A 20,225-nucleotide genomic window follows, 5' to 3' on the forward strand; every position below is an offset into this window, starting at 1 on the left:
TGTCATCCACATCTCAGGTTCTTGCAACACTTGTTAGGTATGCACAGCCAATGCTCCCAGCTGGTAGAAGACAAAAATAAAACGAATGGACCTACTCCAATCGCAGGAGGGCAAGTGCTAATCCTGCCCAAGCCTGGTGATCAGTGAAACCCCGAGGGTGCACACAAGACACACCACAGAAGCAACCTGCAGGTTTTAAACATGTATTTTAGAAAACCACGTACTTTCTGCTCTTCCTTTGGCTCCCAGAAGGATACGCCAAGGGGCTGGGTGCCCCCAAGACTACACCAGCCCTACTTTATTTGCTGGTCAATGCTTAGGGAAAGCTCTTCTCCCTCCAGCATACCTCCATGTTCCCCTAGTGGCAGCAAGGCAGAGGCCGTGCTGTAGGCATGGGGCAAACATGTTTTGCTGAGCCGATGCAACACTTTATTACTGATTTGCCCTGCTGCACCAAAGCTGGGCTAGCAAGCCTGAGACATGCTCTCTGGCCACCCTCAGATGTGTCAGGAGTGATGTGACAGAGCTTGGGTAGGGCACATCTTTATCATCAGGCCAAAGAGGCTACTTGTAAATCCTCAGATCTCTTGAAGTGGTAAAAAATCCCCCAGGAATGCCAAGGGGATAACTTGATGGGTAGGACATCTCAGGATAGCGCGTTAGTTCCTGCGTAAAATTTTCAGTTCCATTAACTAACAGGGCACGGGTTCCACAGGATCCATCCTCTGTCAGAGAGCAGTGGGACTGTAGGATACATTTCCCATCAAGATCCATCCCATTTTCCTCTTCCTACCTTCACGTTATTTCATCTAGCCTCAAATCCTCTAAGCCTCCTTCCAAGCATCCCTGTCTCACGCCACTGACGTGGAGGCTGTTTGTCACCCTGTTTCCCTGGTGCACCCGTATTCCTTCATTCCCATGGGCGCTGCATCAGACACGATCCTGCAGCAAAGTGCCTGGGCTCCTCAGCGCTGATGAAGCAGTGGGAGGATGGAGGCAATGAAGTCAGTGAGTAATCCCCAGGCAGGAGCTGGCATTTCACTCCACCACCCGCATGCAGCGCCCACATTTCCTGCACATCGTGGGTTTCGGTAACAGAACTGCAGTGTCAGAGCTCCCAGAGAACCTGGGGAAGGGACTGTGGGAGATGTACGTGGTCCTGTCTTTCCACTTTGTGTACTGTAATATCAAGTATAACGTAATTAATAGTACTGATCTTTATATGGCCTCTTTGGATTTTGGAACACAAATCTGCTGATATAAACAGGCCAAATTTCTCCTCCCTGAGTAATTTTTCTGGGCTACAAGGACAAAAGTAATCTTTTTGGCCACAGACGTGCTGCAACTTAAAGCCCTTTGTTGCTGTTACTGCCAGCTCAGCATCATTTTCCTGTCCTGGACTCCATGGACAACAGGAGCAGGCTTTACTTTTTGCCCACTAACCCATCCCACTCTCAGGCCAGGTTCAGCGCCCTTCTGTGCATGCCTTCTGATTGAAGTGACAAGTCCCCAGAGGCCTGTATCACCACCCCAGCAGAAAGAGCAGGAAGCCCAGCGCCCTGACAGCAGTCACACCACAGACATCAACTCAAATCTCAACTGAAGGACCACCAGCAAAGTCACTCTTAAGCTGCTGTTTGCTCCCCTACAGCTAAGAAGGGATGAGGCAAGGAGGTTGAACCTGCAGCAGCTATGTTTTTGCTTGAGAGCAAGGACACACTGGGAATGGACCGAATGAGGGCTCTGAATGGTGGGGCTGGAACAGGAGATGGGACAGTTGAAAGGAAGAGGGGGTGGGGAAGGCCAGGGCTGAGGGATGTCCAGAGAATGACATGGTGGTTCTCTAAGGTAAAATCATGATGGTTTGTACAGCAACAATGCTTACAAAATTACCAAAGTAAGGAATTAAAAAAGGAAATAAAAGACTGGCTCCAACAGTGCCTGCAGGCAGCAGGCAGCCATCCCCCTGATGCACGCCCATCCCGCGCCACTGCAGACTCACCTCTCAGTTCCTGCAGCTCCGCGCTGAGGCTCTCAATGTTGGAGTCACAGAAATCAAGGTTCTCCAGGGCCTCTGCTCTCACCAGCTCATCCTGCTGCTCCTCCAGCATCAGGCTTAGCTCAGTGCGGGTCCTGCCGTAAGCCTCCAGGTCTCGTTCCACCTCTCCGATCCTCATCAGCAGAATGGAGCGGGGAGAAGCTGATCCTGCTCGTGTCAAGTCCTCATGTCCCTCCTCTGCCTGCTGCTCCTGGGTGCTGGGCTGAAGCTGTGGAGGGGGCACATTTTTCCGCTGGTTGCTTGATGGAGGCCGGGGCGCAGGCCGGGAGGGCTTCACCGAGAAGGACAGAGACCTGCTTTTGGGCACTCGGCCACCCAGCGTGTGCACGGGGCTTGTCACAAGGCTGCTGGGCCGAGGAGGAGGTGGCCTCAGGGCCTTCTTCCTTTCTGGCTGCCTGGCGTGGGGGGCACACTCAGGAGACCCACGGACAATGTCCTTTTCAGAGCTGTAGTCCAAGATCGAGAAGTGTCGGGAGACCTTGTCCTGCTCAGTGCTGGTGTTTGACAGGCTCTTCTCAAACTGCACCAGCTGCTCTGTTAGTTTTGAGTCGAGGTCTGTGCCACTGTCCCCCTGGGCTGCGAGCGGGCAGCATTCTCCCCAGGTCCCAGCCCATGGGTCCAGGCCCACCTGGGCACCTCCCAAAGTGGATGAACAAGGTTTGGACTTCTCCTGTTGACCATTCACCCAACCGTCCAGGTCCTGGGCGCTACTCTGGCTCTCGTGGGACTTGGAGGCTGCCCAGGTGTTAGGAGAAGAAATTGCCTGGCTCCTGCATAGATCTGGGGGGGAGCAGGGGGCCTGCAGGGGCACAGTGGGACTGTCTCCATCATGCTCAGGTAGGGCCTGAGTTTCTGAGTTTCCTGGGGAGGCTGAAATGGTCCCTCCAGGCTCCAGCTCACATGCTTGGCCAGGCCCGTTGCCCCGTTGGGGAGGCAGCTGAGCAGAGGGGAGAAGGCCATTGACTGTCTTCATGCAGTCAGAGGGGAGAGAGTCCTCTTTACCTTTGGGATGTGATGCTTGGTGTCCTCTGCTGGGAAACGACTGATGCTGTCTCAAGTCAGTGCCAAGAGGACCCTCTGACATCCCCGCCACATGACACAAAATGGTGTCAGGCTTAGGCTGTGCAGCTGAGCCATCTTCCTTTTCCCTGACATCTTTCCCTGGCAAAGGAAGGGCTTCGGAGCAGGTGCTTTCTGGTTCTTGATGGATGCTTACACCTTGGGGATCTCCGGCACCCACCTTTTCCCTGCAAGGCTCAGAGGCTTCCAGTCTCACAAATCTGTGTGGAAAGATGCCTCGTCTCCCCCTTAACTCCCCCTCCAGCCAGCCATCCTCCAGAATGCCTACAATCCGAATCCTGTCACCCACATCAAAATCCAGTTCCTTGGACTCCAGGGCCTGGAACTGATAGAGGGCAACGCCATAGGTACTGCCTGGATCCTCCTCCTCCTTGGGGGCCATCTCCACTGTCCCATTGGTGTCACAAGTCACTGGGGGCTCCGGATCCTCTGATATTCCTGATACTCGCAGAGGAGTAAGCAGTTCCACAAAACCCTCTGGGAAGATGCCCCTGTGGCCTCTGAGTTCCCCCTCAAACCAGCCAGGCTCTGGGATGCCAACAATGTTGATCACATCCCCTTCCCTGAAGTCCAGTTCCTCTTCCAGCTGAGCAGACAGGTCCATCAGGGCCCGGGCTTGGCCCAATGAGTAGGCAGGCACCTCCAGGAGAGCACTCTGGGACAGCTGATGGCTCCGAACTGAAAGGCACAGCTCCCGCACACATGATGAGGGGAAAAAGCCCTTGGAACCCCAGCTGCTTCGGCCCTGGAGCCAGCTGGAGGCCAGGGACCCCCCTAGGATCACCAGGTCTCCTGCAGGGAACGAGACACACCAGTTCAAAACTGCCCTCATGATTGCTCCTGCCCTATTATTCCTGCCTCCCCATGCCCTCCTGGCTGTGGGTAAGGTCTGGCACTCTGCAAAGAGCGCAGTGCATGTTGGGGATGCACAACAGCACAGAATGGAGGTCAGGCATGGAGCATCATCTGTCTCTTGCACACACATATCTAAGATGCACAGTTTTGGCTCCATGACTTTCTAGCTGCTAAGCCACGAAGATGCACCAAAGCTTTGATTTCTCCCCAAATGCAAGTCTAAGATTTGGGCACTGGAGGGCAGTTAAAAGGCACCTGTAAGTCTAATATGATCACACAAATCCCAATATTTGGAGTTTCAAGAGTAATGATGGATCATGAGAAACCAGCATTATGAGGTGGCAGGAGCACAAAGGTCTGTGGTGGATTTGACATGACCCATGTCATGAAGTATTAGGAAATTCCCTGTCTCTACTGTCACCCAAGGCAGGATGCTGTGACTAGGTTCACGCTTCTGGAAAGACAGGTGATGGCTCCGAGATGCAAAGCACAGGAAGGGAATGGAGATTACCTCTCTGCAATGACAAGCTCCCTGGCTCTTGAGACGTGAAGTCACTGGTACAAACAAACAGTTTTTCTCCCTGCTTCAAAGGGGGAATATCCACAGGTTCCACAAAGCTGCTAGGGAACTGCCCTAAAATGAGAAGCAGTTGTCAGCAGTGAGTCTTTCCTCTACCCCACCACCACTCCCTCCACCCTCCTTCCAGATTTTGGGATCTGTTCATCTCTTGCTAAAGGAAAATAGCCAGCTACCTAGGGTGCTTCAACAGCATGGTGGAAGAGAAACGATTTTGGGAGTCAGGAATTCCTGAGGTTTTAAATGCTTAAGAGCTTTTGTGCCCTTGGCTCAGTCCAGGCAACCAACAGGCTGTGTTCATTGCTGGGACTATGACATGGGCAAGGAGTTCCTGGGAACAGACCTACTAGGTTTTCTCTGCTTTCACTGCTTGCTTCCCACTTCAGAGCTATGATGGGGACTGAGAGATCCAGTAGTGCTGGATCACGAGACCAGTGTCCTGTGAGTGGGCACATCCACCTGGCGGTCCTCACTCCAAGGCTTGGCTCCAACGCAGCCTCAGTGCAGAAGTCAGGCCACCAGGCTTGGGACGGCCACATCTATGAGTCACAAGCTTCGTCACAGCTTCAGCACTGCTGAGGCTCCAGGGACCCTCCCCACCTTATCACCTGCTATTTCACCACAGCACCCATGGCTGGATGCTCAGCTATTCTGAACAGGCCACAGCCAGATGCACAGTGCACATATTTTGGCCATCACAACATACCACTCAACTACTAATTTCAGTCCTGGAGCACAGGATGTGGCAGAGCCCACTGCAAAGGCTGCTAAAAATGTCATTCCTGTCCTTTATAACTTGTGACAAGGAGATACGATGGAGTATGGGCTAGTAGCACTTGTAGCATTCACTCTTGATGACCCACTATGGCATCCACGTTCTCCAATAAAACCGAGAGACACCATATCCTAGACACCCAGAACTTTGCACTAGGTTTAGGCAGTTTGGCATCTGCTGTCATGAACATGAGGTGCAACCAGCAGCCCACAGGCTGCTAGCCTCAGTGGCTTCTTTCACAGTCTTGACTACCTCTTTCTCCATGTCTTAGTTTCCTGCTCTGGACATGGAAACAACCTAATGCTGTTGGAAAGGAAGTAATGGAGCTACATTAATTAGTCCCCACAGAGTACTGAGTATTATTACTGGTAGGCTGCAGCACCTCCACAACTTCTATTCAAAAGCACTTTTTCAATCCCCTACAACTTGAGCTTAGAAAACTGGGCAGACATCTACAACAGCTGTTCCAAGGGAAAGCAGGAATGCAAGTGTGTTTTGAGTTAAAGGTCATTAAAAACTATTCAGTTTGACTTCAGCGTGTTTCTTTATCTTTGAGCTATGACACACATCTGTTTATTATTCCTTAATAGCTTCATATTCTCGAGAACAAGCGCATCAGTTATGCTGGGAGACAAAACTGTGGTGAAGTAGCTACTGGTGATTTCTGGAGAAGTAATTTGTGCCCAGTGACTTCAGCAGCCACACGCTCATTCAATGCCATTTATCAGCTACACGGAGCACAGGAGAGAAGTCCTCCTCTCCGCTTTTGCTCCTGCCCATCTTTATTTTAGCCAGGAGAAGAGCTCGTGTCTTTCAGCAGAGCCCAGACTGCTGCAACCATAGCAGCCCCATCTCCACAGCCAGCAAGGAAACCCCAGTCCCACCCTCATGCTGGAGACAGAGTCAGTCAGGCTTATGCTTTGAAGTGGCCTGGTTTTCATCTCCCTGAGAGCTCACACATCCTCTAAACATCAGTGTTAAGACGACAAACAGCTGCTTAAAAATGGGCCATGGGACTCTTAAGTGTTTCACTAAAAGCATTTTGCTGCTTCTGAAGTTTCTCACACTCCTCCAAAAGTCTGAGAGACTTGCACACTCCTTCAGGCACCCAGATATCGATGGCAGCTTGTGCAGGAAAATGCTTTAAAGCTGAGAGGAGGAAGTGGGGCTGAGTCAGAGGGCTCAGCGGGACACACGGAATCTGTCGCTGAGTCTCCCACTGACTTGACCTGACGAGGTCACTTGGATATAGATGCATTTCCACTCTCAGAACATTTGTTTCCTCTTTCCCTTTCCACTGTCACAGCGGGTCAGCACATAAACCAGCCAGGAAATGGGCTGTCCCACTACAGAGGATGAAGCACCTCGTACTGTGAAGCTCTTGTCTCCTCGAGAACTGACACTCCACTAATCTCTCTCAAAAAACAACAGACAAGGTATCTGAAGAGTTGAATCAAAGCTGGCAGGAGACCAGTGGTGGGGAACCTGCACCCTCAGTCCCAGGCAAAACCCAGTGAATGATTTAGTAAAATAAATCTGGTCCTGCACAGTACTGGTCAAAGGAAGGTGTGCTCATGGAGTGGAAATTTAGCTGGCATGTCTATAGATCCAGGTGCAGGCATTTCCAGGTCTTACCTGTGACACCTTCCTTTTTGCCAAGGAGCCAGAACTCATCCACCACGGCCAACACCTCAATGACATCTCCCACGAAGAGGGGCAGCTCTTCAGAGACGCTGGGACAGAAATCAAAGACTGCTCGTACCACAGAGCCAGCCTCCATCGTGCAGGGCCTGAAGGTGGATCAATACCTAAGGCTGAGACACAGAGAGAAGTTTGTTAGCAGCCAGGAACACCTGAAATTATCATATGTATGCTCAGAAAGTAAAACCCTTCCTGAGCATGAGAGGCAGGAATAGTGTGAGGGAGTCCTGTCCTGAGCTCCCTGAAACCTCTCACCACGTGAAGCCACAGGTGCCAGGGTCTCCAGCAATGAAGCCCCCACGGTCCAGCCTGCCTTGTCCAGCCTCTCTGGCTGTCTCTGTGGGGACACATGTTTGTGCTGCAATGGGGGGAGAGACGGCGAGAAAATTGGAAGTTAATTCCCGTCAGGAAGGAAGCAAGAGGAGGGGAGGAAGCTCAGTGCTTCCCTGACACGCAGGGCAGGGCGCTGAGCCTGCCAGCGCCGGGGCAGGCAGACAGCAACGCTCATGCGGTCCCACCGCACACGCTGCAGCACAACGGGCACAGGCATCCCCCTTCCCATGGCACCGCTCGGGGCCACAGGAGCCATCTGCTGGCACAGCATCGCACTTCTGCCCAGCAAGAGAAGAGGCACTAAGTCTTCTCGGGCAAGCTCAGCCTACCTCACCGGTGAAATCTTCCCACCTCTGCCTGGGCTGACCCAGCCTGGGCATCCTCAGACCCAGCTGGAAATGCTCCTTCTGCCTTCTAGGTACCAGGCTCAGCCATCCCTGAGAGGCCTCGCCATAACTCATGGTGCAGATCCTGTTCATGGCTCTGGGAGCCAAAGCTGAAATTGCCCCTGGCGGAAAACCCGAAGGCTGGCAAAGATATCCTCATCAAGGGCTACGTCCTACACCCAGCAAGATTTCCCCTTCCTCTGGAAGTGGCTGCTGAGCTGGGACACTTCTCTGTATCACCTTCGTTTTGTAACACCACCTCACCACCAAGGCACTTTGCTGCACCGAGGCAGCAGCAGTTCTGCAGCTTCAGCTGCTCCTTCTCCTCTTCCCAGATCCCTTGGGAAGTGAACTGAAAGGTGCATCCGTCCAAGGCAATGAGGAACCCTGAGATCATTCCTCAACATCTGCACCTCAGACCAGTGAGTGCTTCCCGTCATCTTCCTGTCCCACTGCAGTTATGGCAGATCATGGCACTGCTGACAACTCTCTGAGGTGCTTTCAGAGCCTTGCCCTCCATGACACCAGGACATCAGCATCCTCCCCGCCAGCACCCACCCCAAAACAAGCTGCTTTCCTCCCACATCACAAGGACAGCCCCTGCTCCACCCGGTCAGACACAACTTCCCTGCAATGGGACCCAACCTCCTCCCCTCCCAAAGCACCTCTACGTGCACCATCAACAGTCGCCCTCCAAGCACCGCCCAGTCAGCGATACCCGTCCTGTACTCACCAAGGCTTGTCAAACAGTCCCACCTAGCTAGCAGCAGAAAGAGCTCAATGACAACACACACCAGAACCCACAGCAGACACATGGGGCCCCTGGGGCCCCCATTTCTCCCTACAGCCACGCACTGCCCACCTGATTCCCGGAAAGTCATGAAGAGGGGACGCTAACACAGGGAGGAGAAAAACATCCCCACTGATGAGGTGCAGCCAACTTCCAGCACGAGTGCCAGCAGGGGATCCAGCCAGGGAAAGGCTTTCTGCTGACGGGACTGCTCTGTTTATCCAGTCCGACTCACCTCCTGGGAACAAAGCGGGTTTGTACTCGGCAGGAACAGCTTCCTCAGCACGTCCTCCCCCACCCCCAGCCGTGCCCCCGCTGCAGCCAGCAAGCTGTGCCCCGGCCCCCGGCCACCCTCACCTCTGCCGTCCCGTCTGTCACTCCTATTGCTCACCACTGCCTTCCCCGTAGTACGTGGGCTCCTTGGGGCACAGGCTGTCCCTTTGTCACCAGCGACGTGCTGGCTGTACAAACAAAGAGCCCAATATCCAGCAGCCGACAGCACTTTGCCACCAAAAAGAGATGAATGGACTGGAGTAAATCAGGAGCACAAAGAGCTCCAGTTCAGGGCAGCAGGAACCTACTGAGGCAGAAGGAGTAACAGTATTAAAAACATGGCCATGTGGAGCAGGGAAAAAGATGAGAAGAGCCATCAGTTAGCTTGGAAAGGCTAAAGAGAAGGAAGGAGCCTCATGCTGTTCAAGGTGGGGTGGCCGGGACATGCTGCTGCGTGCTCTGACGGGAACGGGAGAGCAGCAGCGACAGGCGCAGCAGCAGCAGCCCCGGGCAGGCAGCCCAGGCTGCCATCCAACACACAGGCTGCCGGCTTCTGTGGCGCTGGGCACTACTGAGCTCAGGGTCCTAGAAATCCTTGCCATAGTCCGAATACGCAAACTTCACAGCTGCACTGGGCAAAAGGGAAAAAAATATCGCAGGCATAATTGCTGCCTCAGGGTAGTTTCTCCAGGAGCACATGATGGTGCAGTGAGATTTCTGGCATCTTTTCTGTCAAAGGTGTAACATAAGAGTAGGCTGAGGAGTGGAAGGATTATAGCACCTGTGTTGCAGTCCCAGGCCCTGGCTTTGCTGCCACTGGGCATGAAAAACAGCAGTGTCCCGACCTTAACTCAGCTGCAGCTCTAGGGACTCGATCATTAAAATATACAAGATTTTCCAATGATACAGAAGATTCAGAGGAGCAGGCAGGATTGCAATTGTTCTGCTATGTAGATATTAATTGCAGTTATAATAAAACATGGATGCTAACATACTCATGTGAAAAGCATTCCCTGATAGCCAGCCCATGAGGTAAGAAAACGTGAAGTAACTTCTGAAACTGCCAAAAAAAGAATCCCAACAAGCCCACGCTCCCTCACAGTACCAAGAAGAGCAGGATCACTCCCTGACTCCATCTGAATGTAGACAGCGTGCCCCTGTATTTGAAAGCTGTGAATCAGTCCTGTGGGGTTTGCTTGCTCTGTAACACAAACCGAACACAAAATATTATGTTTTCCAGGACCTTGGCTTGTCTTACTCTATGGAGTGCTGCCTGCCAACATTGTCTCCAAACCCCCACCTAGAGAAGGAAGCCTCCCAGCATCTTCCAGACTGGAAACTTACTGAGTCCAACTCTTCAGCCTTAATGCTGGACTCGACGTTCTCCGAGATCCACCCTAGATCTGGTGAAAACAAACATCCAGCAACAGCTCGCGCAGAGGCTCCATTAGGAAGAGCAGACTGCAGGGAGAGCCACGCTCCGCCTGCGCTCCCCACTGAGTCACGGCTCCTGACGGACGGCCAAAACCCGTCCCCTCTCACCTCAAGGATGGGTGATCCCTGTCTGCCAGGGGGAGGGAGGGGAGGAGGCCTCTTCCACAACTGAGCAAACACTGGGCCTTTAAGCTGGCGGAGGTCAGGACTGCAGATTGCAGCAGCCCCACGCCCAAAGCGAGCCTCCGTGTGCAAGCATGAAGCTGCCGCGCAGCAGCGAACTGGCCTCGCTGGGAACACGCTGCTCTGCCCCACTGCTGGGTCCTGCACAAACTCCCTAATGTGTTCCCAGCACCCAAGGGCAGCCTGCCCGGTGCCAAGCTCCAGCCTGACACAACAGCATTGTGCAGCACGGCAGAGAGTGGATTCCCAGAGCGTTAATCACTCCCCTCAGCCTGCCTGCGTGCATGCTCAGCACACATTAACATCACCTCCATGGACGACTGCCTGTCCCATTTTGCCATTAGCTCTGGAGCGTGTCTGGTCTGGCATGGGCTGATTAAAGGAGGGACCAGAATGAAACGATGGCTATTAACTCTCTTACAATATTGTTTTGAGACCTTCAGCACAGGCTGGATCAAGCCACAGCAGCCAAGAGAACACATTTACACACTGACTCACACAACTCCCTGTATGCCTCCCCTCTTTTTCTAGCTGAAATGGGACAGAGTAAGAAGTCTCAAACAACGGACTCAGAAGCACCAAATTTTTGACAGGCATTTGCTCCAAGTGCTATCACTTAGATGAAAACAGACCTACTGAAGATTGTGCCATAAATACCCATTTTGCACCTTTTTGATGCTAAGTGTGAGCAAACAAGTCACTGATGCATTTTTGTACCTTAGAAACAGGATTTCTGTCTCCCCTGCTTTTTACTGGAAGATGCTGAAACAAGGATTTCAAGCAGTTAAGAGCTAAAGCAGCAACATGAAGAGACCATTTCAGGCTGATTCCAAAAAGTATTAATAGCTTCAGTAAAAGAAGAGACCCAAAGGGTTTGCAGATACCTAATCCCATGGCATACCCGAAGCGCTGATCAGATCATGAGATAAAGAGCAGTAACGGATGGATGCCACAAAGGTAGCTGAAAGAAAACCAAACTTGACAGGTGGTATTACCACTTGTTTCCCTTTAAATAACACTTTTTAGCTTCTCACTCAAGAGGCAGCACTGTTAGAACTGGCTATGGTCATCACTACAGCACTGTAACTGAGAAACTAACATAACACCAGATTGCAGGCTTCCACAGGCAGACTGGGTCTGAGCGAATGGGACAAGTGGATTCTTGTGCAGCAGATGTCTCAGTCTCTTTAAAACCTTAGAGCCTGTCTGAGCAGTAGACCAGGAAGCAGCCAGATTCCCAGAAATGTGCAAAAGCCATGTTGGTTGCAGAATGAATAAAAATGTTTAAAAAACATTAAACAAATACCGCCAGTTATCTTTTCTTAAAATTTAAAAATGTCGTGCATTTCACCTATGCCTTTTCACACCATCTTCCACTCATTGTAGCTTAATGCCCGTTCAATGGAAACACAATCCACCCCCAGAAGTGGAGAAGCCCCTCAGCCCCACTCAGTGCATTCTCCAGCCACTGGGTCTGGCTTTGATAAGGGATTTGCTGCAGCTCTTGTTGCACTCTAGGCTGCAGGATGGGTACCTAACATACAGTGGGAGGAAATCAGGAGTGATGCTGGGCTTTTCACGCCATTGTGTCAAGAACAGAACTTACTAACTACATGCTGAGGCATTCCTATCCTTTTCCTGTGTTCCTCCCTGTGGTCTCCACATCTAGATAGCCCTCCTTCCCTCCTCCTTACCCCACTGGATCTGCACAGCCTGCGCGGTCCCTATCCACACTTCGAGGGTAGGAGATTGCCTGCACACCAGCACACCCTGACCGCCCACACCAGCCTTCAGAGCCGCCTTGCCACCCACAGTCACTCCCTCTGCTCGCGGCAGAACGTGTTGCTCTGTAAGCTCCCGAAGGTCCTTGCTCGCCTGCACATTCCTGGGTGGGATAAACAATACCCCGCTGAGCCAGGCCGCCTGGGCCCCAGCTGGAGATGGTGCCAACGCAGTGACTGCAGCTCCAGCAAACTGCAGAGCTGACCCTACAAATCCCAGCAAACAGACGAGGCAGCAAACAGGGCAAAAACCCACCGAATGGTGTGGAGAAGAGGAGCCTTCTCCCACCAGGGAAATGCTGACTGCTGCAGCCTCTCATTAGGACACGCTGCTTGCCTCAGCAGATCCCAAAGAGCCTCCCTACTGAGATTCATAGTGGGAAACAGGAGATTTCCTCTTATGCATTCCATCTCCTAACCCCGTATGGCTCCCAGGCAGAAGAGGAATCTCCCCACTTTAAAAGAGATAGCTTCTTTTCCTTCGTCTGTGACCTTACATATAAAAAAACCCCATTTAAATGACCACATTTAGGTTGGATCACCAAGTGCTCCAGAACCAGGACTGCCAAGGACAAGGGCTGCTTGAGGAACCTCTGGTGTCCCACCACACATGTGTGACAGTTTGAGTATTTGCCCTCTGAGTACTGCCACACACCACACAAGTCATTCATTCAAATCCCTTCTTCTTCCCTCCAGCTGGGCAGTGGCTGTCACAGCGTTCTCACCTGCTCTGTTGCAGGATGTGGCTGAGGACAGGCTGGTGGCATCTGCATGGGGTAAGCGTAGCTTGTGGAGGAATGAAGAGAAGCTCGTGTTCTGCCAGGCAGCAGGCAAATGAAAGTAATCTGGAAACTAGTGCACAGCATCAATTTTTAATGCAAAGCAGAACATCTTGCCACAACATGTGAACAAGGAGTCTGTGATGGATATTTAATCTCTGGCACTGGGGACCCAGGCACGTAAAGGCCAGAACACCACCTTAGGGGACAAGAGTTTCCCAAATTCACTACAGAGTGGCTGCACCCACACCACAGACCCCATTACTGAGTCCTGTCTTCTCCCACCCCGAGTCACACAGTTGTCTCTCTTGCTGTTTTTGCAGACATGATACAACTTGGAACAAGGAACAGATAAAATCCCGAAGCAGCACCACTTCTGCTGTGCAGTACCCATGGCTGGGATCCCAGGGGTGAGTAGTGCACAATCATAAAATTAGTCATTACACCTTGAGCACATATTCAAAACAGGTTGAACTGGGGCTACAACACTGGAGCACTTGACTTTGCACCCCAAACAACATTTTTAAGGCAGCTTTTGGACAGAAGCCCATTATGAAGCTTGGGCTGCTGGGCAGGGAGTCCAGAAATCTGGAAATCACCCAAGTTTGACTTAGAAGCTTGGGTCTTTACCCCCTGTTCTGCTCCACTCATTGTCTCCAAAGAACCTAAATCCCTGTCAGGGACTCTGCTGACACCTGGCATCACGTGGATCTCTTCCTTTCAGAGCCCCTAGGTGCTCCTGAGAAGGAAGCAACAGATCTTATTTCCTAACAGAAGGGTTCTAAAAATAAGACAAAGTAAAACCTGTGTCACTCAGAAGTGGGGTTGAGCAATCCTCAGAATGTGATTAGAAAAATACTTTTGCTGAAGGTTGAGGGGAAATTATCAGTTAATGTAGTGAAGTGCTAAGGTAAGCACAACTCAGGCTGTCCCACCCAAGCCCACATCAGCACTGTCACAAAGTCCGTCTGAACAGTCACCCACCCAGGAACACCTCAACTTCATGACAATCCCTGAGATATCACACAGCCACGCGTCCCATGATGGCTCACTTCTGCAAGGCTCCAAGTGTCACTCCTTTCCTCTTCCCTCCTGCTTGGTTCCTCCTGTCCCATTGCTAAGTTATAATTTCTCTAACATCATTATATATTCATATGAGTTTTAATGTCACTGCTAACCCTAATTGGAGCAGCTGGAAAGAGAAGTGAAACCTTCGGCCTTGGCAGAGCAGATAATTTTGAGAAAAAGAACAGCTGAAGCAGACAGCTCAGAAATGTGGGCATTATCGGCACTATAGAGGGCCTTGCAAACAAGCCAGACACATTTAGATACAATGCCCAGCACAACGTGCAGCCAGAGGAGTGAGTCAAGATGAGGGGGATGATGGTGACGTCTTGTAGCACAGAGGCTGTATTTGGCAAAGCACCTGCAAAACTGCAAATTCTGTATCTACAAATACTTTCAGGTCTTTTGCAGAAGAAAAGACAGAATCGTAATGGAAGCGAAGGAGAGAATGGCAGGGGTAAGAGCAGAGAGCCTTTTCAGAAGAAACTGAAAGTCATGGAAACACGACAAACCTCAAAACAGATGTTAATGCTTATGACACAACTAGAGGCTTCCTAGGTACTACAGCAAGAGGAATGAGAAGTAAAAGCACAGAGGTGGGAGGAGTATTTCAAAAGGCAGCATGTTTGAACTCAGAGGCCAAACTGTCAAGGATGGGATCAGCTGAGGCACCACTCGAGGTCAGCAAAAACGTCAGCACAGGAGCAGCAGCAGCCTCTCAGGAGGTGCTGAGGGTGAGCTAAGCCTCCATCCCCTGGTGAGGCCACTGGAGGAGGCACCTCCAGTTCCTCTCTGTTAAAGTACGACACGACAATGTCAGGCTGGCAGCAACGCAGAGGGTTTGTGTTTGCTGGAGTAAAACCAGGAGGGAGCTCTTCGGAGTTTCTCTTCCCAGTCTGCTGCAAGCAGAGCGGGTGCTCTCAGCCAAGCAGCCTGGAGCTCCTGCCCGCTGTGTGCAGCCACCTGTGCCACCCTTCACCAGTGCCCCTGCTCCAGGCTCTCAGTGCCAAACCACCCCAGGTCCTGGATGCCCACACTGTTTCTACAGGGCCAGGTGCTTCCCTGCAACAAGCTGTCCAGGAAGCACCAGCCACCCCTACCTGAATGCCTGCCTGGGGATGACCGCCCCCAGTCACCACCGGCTGCGCAGACACGGCTTAACAGATCGAAATCCCAACGCTGGCAACGTGGGGAGTGGACGGGCGGCTGCCGCTGCACCCCACAGCTGCTCCCCACTGCCGAGGTCCCCGCAGTGCTGCCGGGGCAGCGCGGGCACCGCGGCACGGAGGCGGCAGGCACAGCGAGCACCCGCCCGGGCACGCAGCCGGACGGCCCGCGCTGCCGCAGCCTGGCCGTTGGCACGAGGGGAGAGCACCCACCCGGGCGAGCGGCACCGCAGCCGGGGCGCCCGCCGCCCCCACGCCGGCCAGCGCGGCCCCGGGCAGCCCCCGGCCCGGGCAGGGCCCCGGCGGGGCGGCGCGGGGCACAGGGGGCCGGTGCGAGGGCAGCAGGCGGCGGGCTGAGGCTGGGGCCGCGGCAGAGGCGGGGGGCCGGTTGGCGCCAGGGACCCGGGGCAGGCGCAGGCCGGGCGGCCGCGGGGCGCGCAGGGCGGGGGGAGGCGGGCAGGCGGCCGGCGGGGCAGCGGCGAGGCCGGGCGGCGGCGGGCAGGAAGCGCACGGCTCACCCCGGCCGCGCTTGCGTGTCCCTACCTTCTCCAGGCCCGCTCCGGGCGCCGCGGCCGCTCCGGCCCTGCGGGTCCCGCTCCCGCCTCCGCCCCCCGAGGACGCCCAGCCCCGCCCGGGCCTCGGCCGGCCCGGCCCCCAGCGCCCGCCCGGCCTCGCAGGGCCTCGCAGGGCCCCGCACGGCCCCGCGGCCCGCCCCACCGCCCAGCTGCCTCCGCCCGACCCGGCCTTGCGGGCCCGGCGTGGTGCTGCCGGGAGGCCGCGGCCAGAGCCGGCGGGGCGGGCCGGAGCTGCTCCGCGGGGCCTGACCCGCAGCCTGGGGCCCCCCGGGTGATATGAGGACAACCCTCTCGGCAGCAGCGCTCGGCCCCAGGCTGCGAGACATCCCCCCCCGCGGCGGCCCACGGGGACACCTTGACATGGGACACGCTGCCCAGCGTGGGGTGACAGACGTGGGGTGCAGCCATTCCCGTAGCTGCCAGGCCGGGCACAGCACCTGCGTGCCCTGCACCCCTGCTGGCTGCTGCCAGAGCACCGCAGAGCCTGGCACAGAGCAAGATGGGCAGCTGCCTGTGTGAACTCTCTCCCGCTTCTTCCCTGCGAAGTGCTGCCGCCTCGCAGGCGTGAGCGGTGCCAGGGCTGCCCTTTCCCGCTGCTGCCTTGTCCTGGGAGTCTTGCTGCCTTGTGGGGTTCAGCTTTGGCAGCAGCTGACAAGTGGGTCTACACTTTCCATCTGCTGCAGTCTAGGTTTCGATGCTAGGAGGCTTTGACAGAAGGCTTCGACTGCTTGGATACAGTGTAAGATCACATCACAGCACCAAAATGGAGAGAAACGAATAATAATAAAAAAAACAAACGTGAGAGGAAGGGCCAGTTTGTGCATCACATAGAGGTCAGGCACACCGAGTATACTTGTTCCTGCACTGGTTTTCCCAGCAGGCCAAAAAAAGCCTCCATGTCCCACGGGATACCATGCTTCAGTAACACGCTGTAAAAGCCCCAAGTCTCTCAGCCCCCAGAGCAGTTGTCGCACTTGTTTGTGCATTTAGCTACACTTTTCTCCATGGCAACCACCCAGATCCCAGCTTGGCTTGCCACCAGCCCGGAGCGAGGTGTACAGAGTGCGTCGCACACGCCGCGGGCAGAGTCGTGGTGGTGCATGTGTAGGCTGGGCGCTGAGTCCCTGTCTGCTCTGCTGAGGGGGGACCTACGCCGCTGGCACAGCGTGATGCCACTGGCAGAGGGCCCGAAGCTGCACAGGGAGCTGGGCGCTCTCTTCCCCGCAGGTACGGTTGCTTGTATAAGGTTTGCTAGAGCTGAAGGATGGACACAAGCTCTATGCCACAGGGCTTTAGATGTGTCCTCTAAGCCCAAAAGTTCTGCTGTTCTTGCCTGCTGAGACAGGTTTTGAGCTTTCTCCATCATTCCGATCCCTCCTGCAACTTTTCACCTCTGTTGACCTTCCTAGCAAACCTGCCTCGCTCTTCAAGTTCAGCTGTTCGTATTTTCCCTTTTTCTGCCTCCTTTATGCCAGCCACAGAAACCAGCATGCATCGCATGCACAGAGTCCCATCTGCCCTCCCCACTGGGCTTCCTGCTCATCCCCAAATCCACACAGTCTTGCTTGTAAGAGTTCTGGCTCATTCTTCTGGGCCTGGTTTCACTGTGTGTACATGTTTCTCCAGTGTCTGCACACAGTTCTGGTCCCCTCGTCTCAGAAAGGAAAAATGAGAATGGAAAAAGGTTCCAGGGCAGGTAGCGAGGATGCTCAGAGGTACAGGAATAGATTCTGTACAGTGAACAATGGTGTAGGCTGGGACCCTTCAGCTTGGAAGAAGGACATATGGTGGAAGAAGAGGTCTACAAAATCATGAGTGGCTCAGACAGTATGGAGGGGAATCAACTGCTTACCATTTCTTCTGACACAAACCTGTCAACTGCTTTTGCTTTGACTGAAGCGTCAAAGGAATACAAAACCACCGCACTGCAGATGTGTGTCCAAAGGTTTAGTGCTGCTTTTAGCCCCTGCTTCTTGCAACACTGGGGGCTAAGTTCATGGCAAGCCTTGGAGAGGCGTGCTTAAGAGAGTGCTGCCTCGGAAACATTTTGTAACCATGTTTTCACATGGAGAGCTTGGCCGTGGCCAAGTGGAGCTTTACCAAACTGTTCAACGCAAAATATTCAGAGCTGGGAGGAGAATTAGTTGGACAAATCCCAGCCCAGAGAGAGTCCCTCAAAAGGCTGCATCTTGTAGGAACCCTCTTATAGGGGAAAAGCTTACCACCAAGGCTCTAACTTTGCTGCTGCTCCATTGACCCCACAGCAGGCTGCAAGGGCGAGTGATGTGGCCTCCTGGACTGCTTGTCCTGTTTCAAACAGAGAAGAAATCCCTCTCCTCTGACTCTGCCCCAGAAAGTAAGCGGAATTGAGATGGTCTTACATTTTCTAGGACCACAAGAGGGCAACATAGGAGCACCCTGCAGCCAGCAGGCTCAGCAAGGTGACCTGTGACACAATTGGGATGTGGGTGATGTGGGCAGCTCTGTGCGGGCTGAGCATCACCCTGCCCAGGGGCCACTCAGCTGAGTTAGCCAAGTGAAGGCTGCGCCCTGGAGCACCTTCCATGCTCTCAGCTCCATACACATCCTCAGGGGTGAGCAGTTAGCTCAGCCAGCTGAGCTAGTGCCATGGTTGGGGGCAGCAGTATCATCCAGCACATGGGTCAGATGCGTGGTGACAGCAGACCCTTCTGCATGCTGCATGGGGCCAGGCTGTGGGGTGCAGGGTGCTCTCCCTACATGCAGGTAGGATGCTACCTGCACGTCCACCAGGAAATCTTTTGGATGAATGTGTGCTGACATGTGGCTTCAAACAAGAGGGTCCAGCATCTGGAGTGATGCTGCTGGGCTTGGTTGGGGCAGAGGTATTAAACCACATAGGAGATTGAACATCTCAGCCTCACCATTGTTTTTGACTTTTTTCTGCCACCCAAATATAAAAAAAATGAGAATCTAAGTTCATCTTTTGTTGTGAATGTGGAACTGGCCAGTGTCTCCAGCCTACACTGGCCTCTGCAGACTGAAATCACTCACAGCCATGGTTAAGTGCACTACCATTTCTGCATGTTTTTGCAATAGGTTGAATAGATATCCTCCAAAGGATGGTTTGCTCTGCTCTTTCAAGCACAGGCGTGACAGAGAGCTTCTGTTAGCAGGCAGAGCTACGAGAGTGTGTGTGTGCTGGTAGGGCTGAAAATGCCACTAGCATCTTGTAGCAGAGACAGAGGAGGAGGTGGCAGTGAGGGATGAAGTACAGAATATTGCCTATGCAGTAGGGTGGTAGAGGTTGCTCACAAGAGATGAAGAGATGTTTGCAAAAGAGGAGGAGCAAGAGGATGTCTGGGGGACACTTTTTGGATGGGCTTGCGACATGAAGAGAACCAGTGCAACAGAGAGGGAGATTGGGATAACCAGCCCCACCATGCGCTGGGCACATGGGTAGGACCGTTTATCGCTCTGGAGTAATTTATTTTCTATGAAGAATGCTAGAAAGGTTTTGCCTGCTTAAGACATTTTTACCATGGAAATAACCAGCTGTATTTCTACTCTTTCTTCTACTCCAAACCTGCCCAGACAGCTTAAGCAGCATTTCAAAGCCCAGCTGGCAGTACCCCACCTCCCTGAACTATGGATCATGTCTCCCCTAACCCAACCACAACTCACATGCCTTGTGCTGTACCTGCACAGCACTGCTGACATCAAGCAGCCACACTTCCCTGTTGCACATTGACAGGACCAAGGTTCAGGGAATTTGTCTCAAAGGCATATCAAATCACCTCTCTTGTACTCCTACTCATCCCCGGTTGTCAGACCTCACCTAGTTGCTCCTGTGCTCACACTAATAGTTCATGTTGGCTAGAGCAGACCCTTCAGAGAGCCATCTGGTTTGGGTCTGAAGACATAAGGAGAGGGGATAATCCTTAGCTTTTGCCAGAACGTATCACTTCAGCCTGTCTGACTACAAATAATTCAAATCAGCTACCCGAAAGTCCCATCTGCACATCAAGATAAATGTGACATCAGCCAGGAGATGACCTTGGACCACCACCTCCTAGTGCTGTATTCCTACTTGTGGTGTTGCCAACCAGCAACAGCTGTGCTACGTACGGGACAACCTGTGTTCAGAGCTGGTCACATCACTGACTGCTTTAAAACTGACCTCCCACTAACTATTTTAGGTTTGCAGGCAGCAACTGTCCTTACCTGAAGGAGAAGCATGGCACTTGCACCCAGAGGACTTAGTGCCAGGATTCACATGCCCAGTTTGTGAGTGCAGCAAAGACCAGGGGCTGGATTCATTCACCCTGCTTTGCACCAATGCTGGGCATCTCATGTGAGCTGTAGCAACTGAGTCCAGGAGTAAAGGGAGCAGAGGTCTCCTAGATGGAGCAAGTGCAGAGAAGAACTCAGCAG

General features: G+C 53.3%; 1 protein-coding gene across 4 annotated transcripts in view; it reads right to left on the reverse strand.

The window, feature by feature from the left end:
- DNMBP (dynamin binding protein) overlaps positions 1-15,851 on the reverse strand; it is a 34,995-nt gene extending 19,144 nt beyond the window's left edge. For 2 of the 4 annotated variants that reach the window (XM_065638970.1, XM_065638967.1), the window contains exons 1-4: positions 15,781-15,851; positions 6,982-7,160; positions 4,506-4,628; positions 2,003-3,931 (exon numbers count right to left, since the gene is read on the reverse strand). In XM_065638970.1, coding sequence (XP_065495042.1) covers positions 2,003-3,931; positions 4,506-4,628; positions 6,982-7,126 — 2,197 coding nt within the window. In that variant the 5' untranslated portion in view covers positions 7,127-7,160; positions 15,781-15,851. Of the gene's footprint in view, positions 1-2,002; positions 3,932-4,505; positions 4,629-6,981; positions 7,161-12,952; positions 13,043-15,171; positions 15,414-15,780 lie in introns of those variants that run through there. The other 2 variants (XM_065638968.1, XM_065638969.1) reach the window with 2 other exon arrangements.
- Between the last annotated feature and the right edge of the window lie 4,374 nt (positions 15,852-20,225).

Source organism: Caloenas nicobarica, chromosome 7 (genome assembly GCF_036013445.1).
Source record: "Caloenas nicobarica isolate bCalNic1 chromosome 7, bCalNic1.hap1, whole genome shotgun sequence".
Classification (NCBI taxonomy): domain Eukaryota; kingdom Metazoa; phylum Chordata; class Aves; order Columbiformes; family Columbidae; genus Caloenas; species Caloenas nicobarica.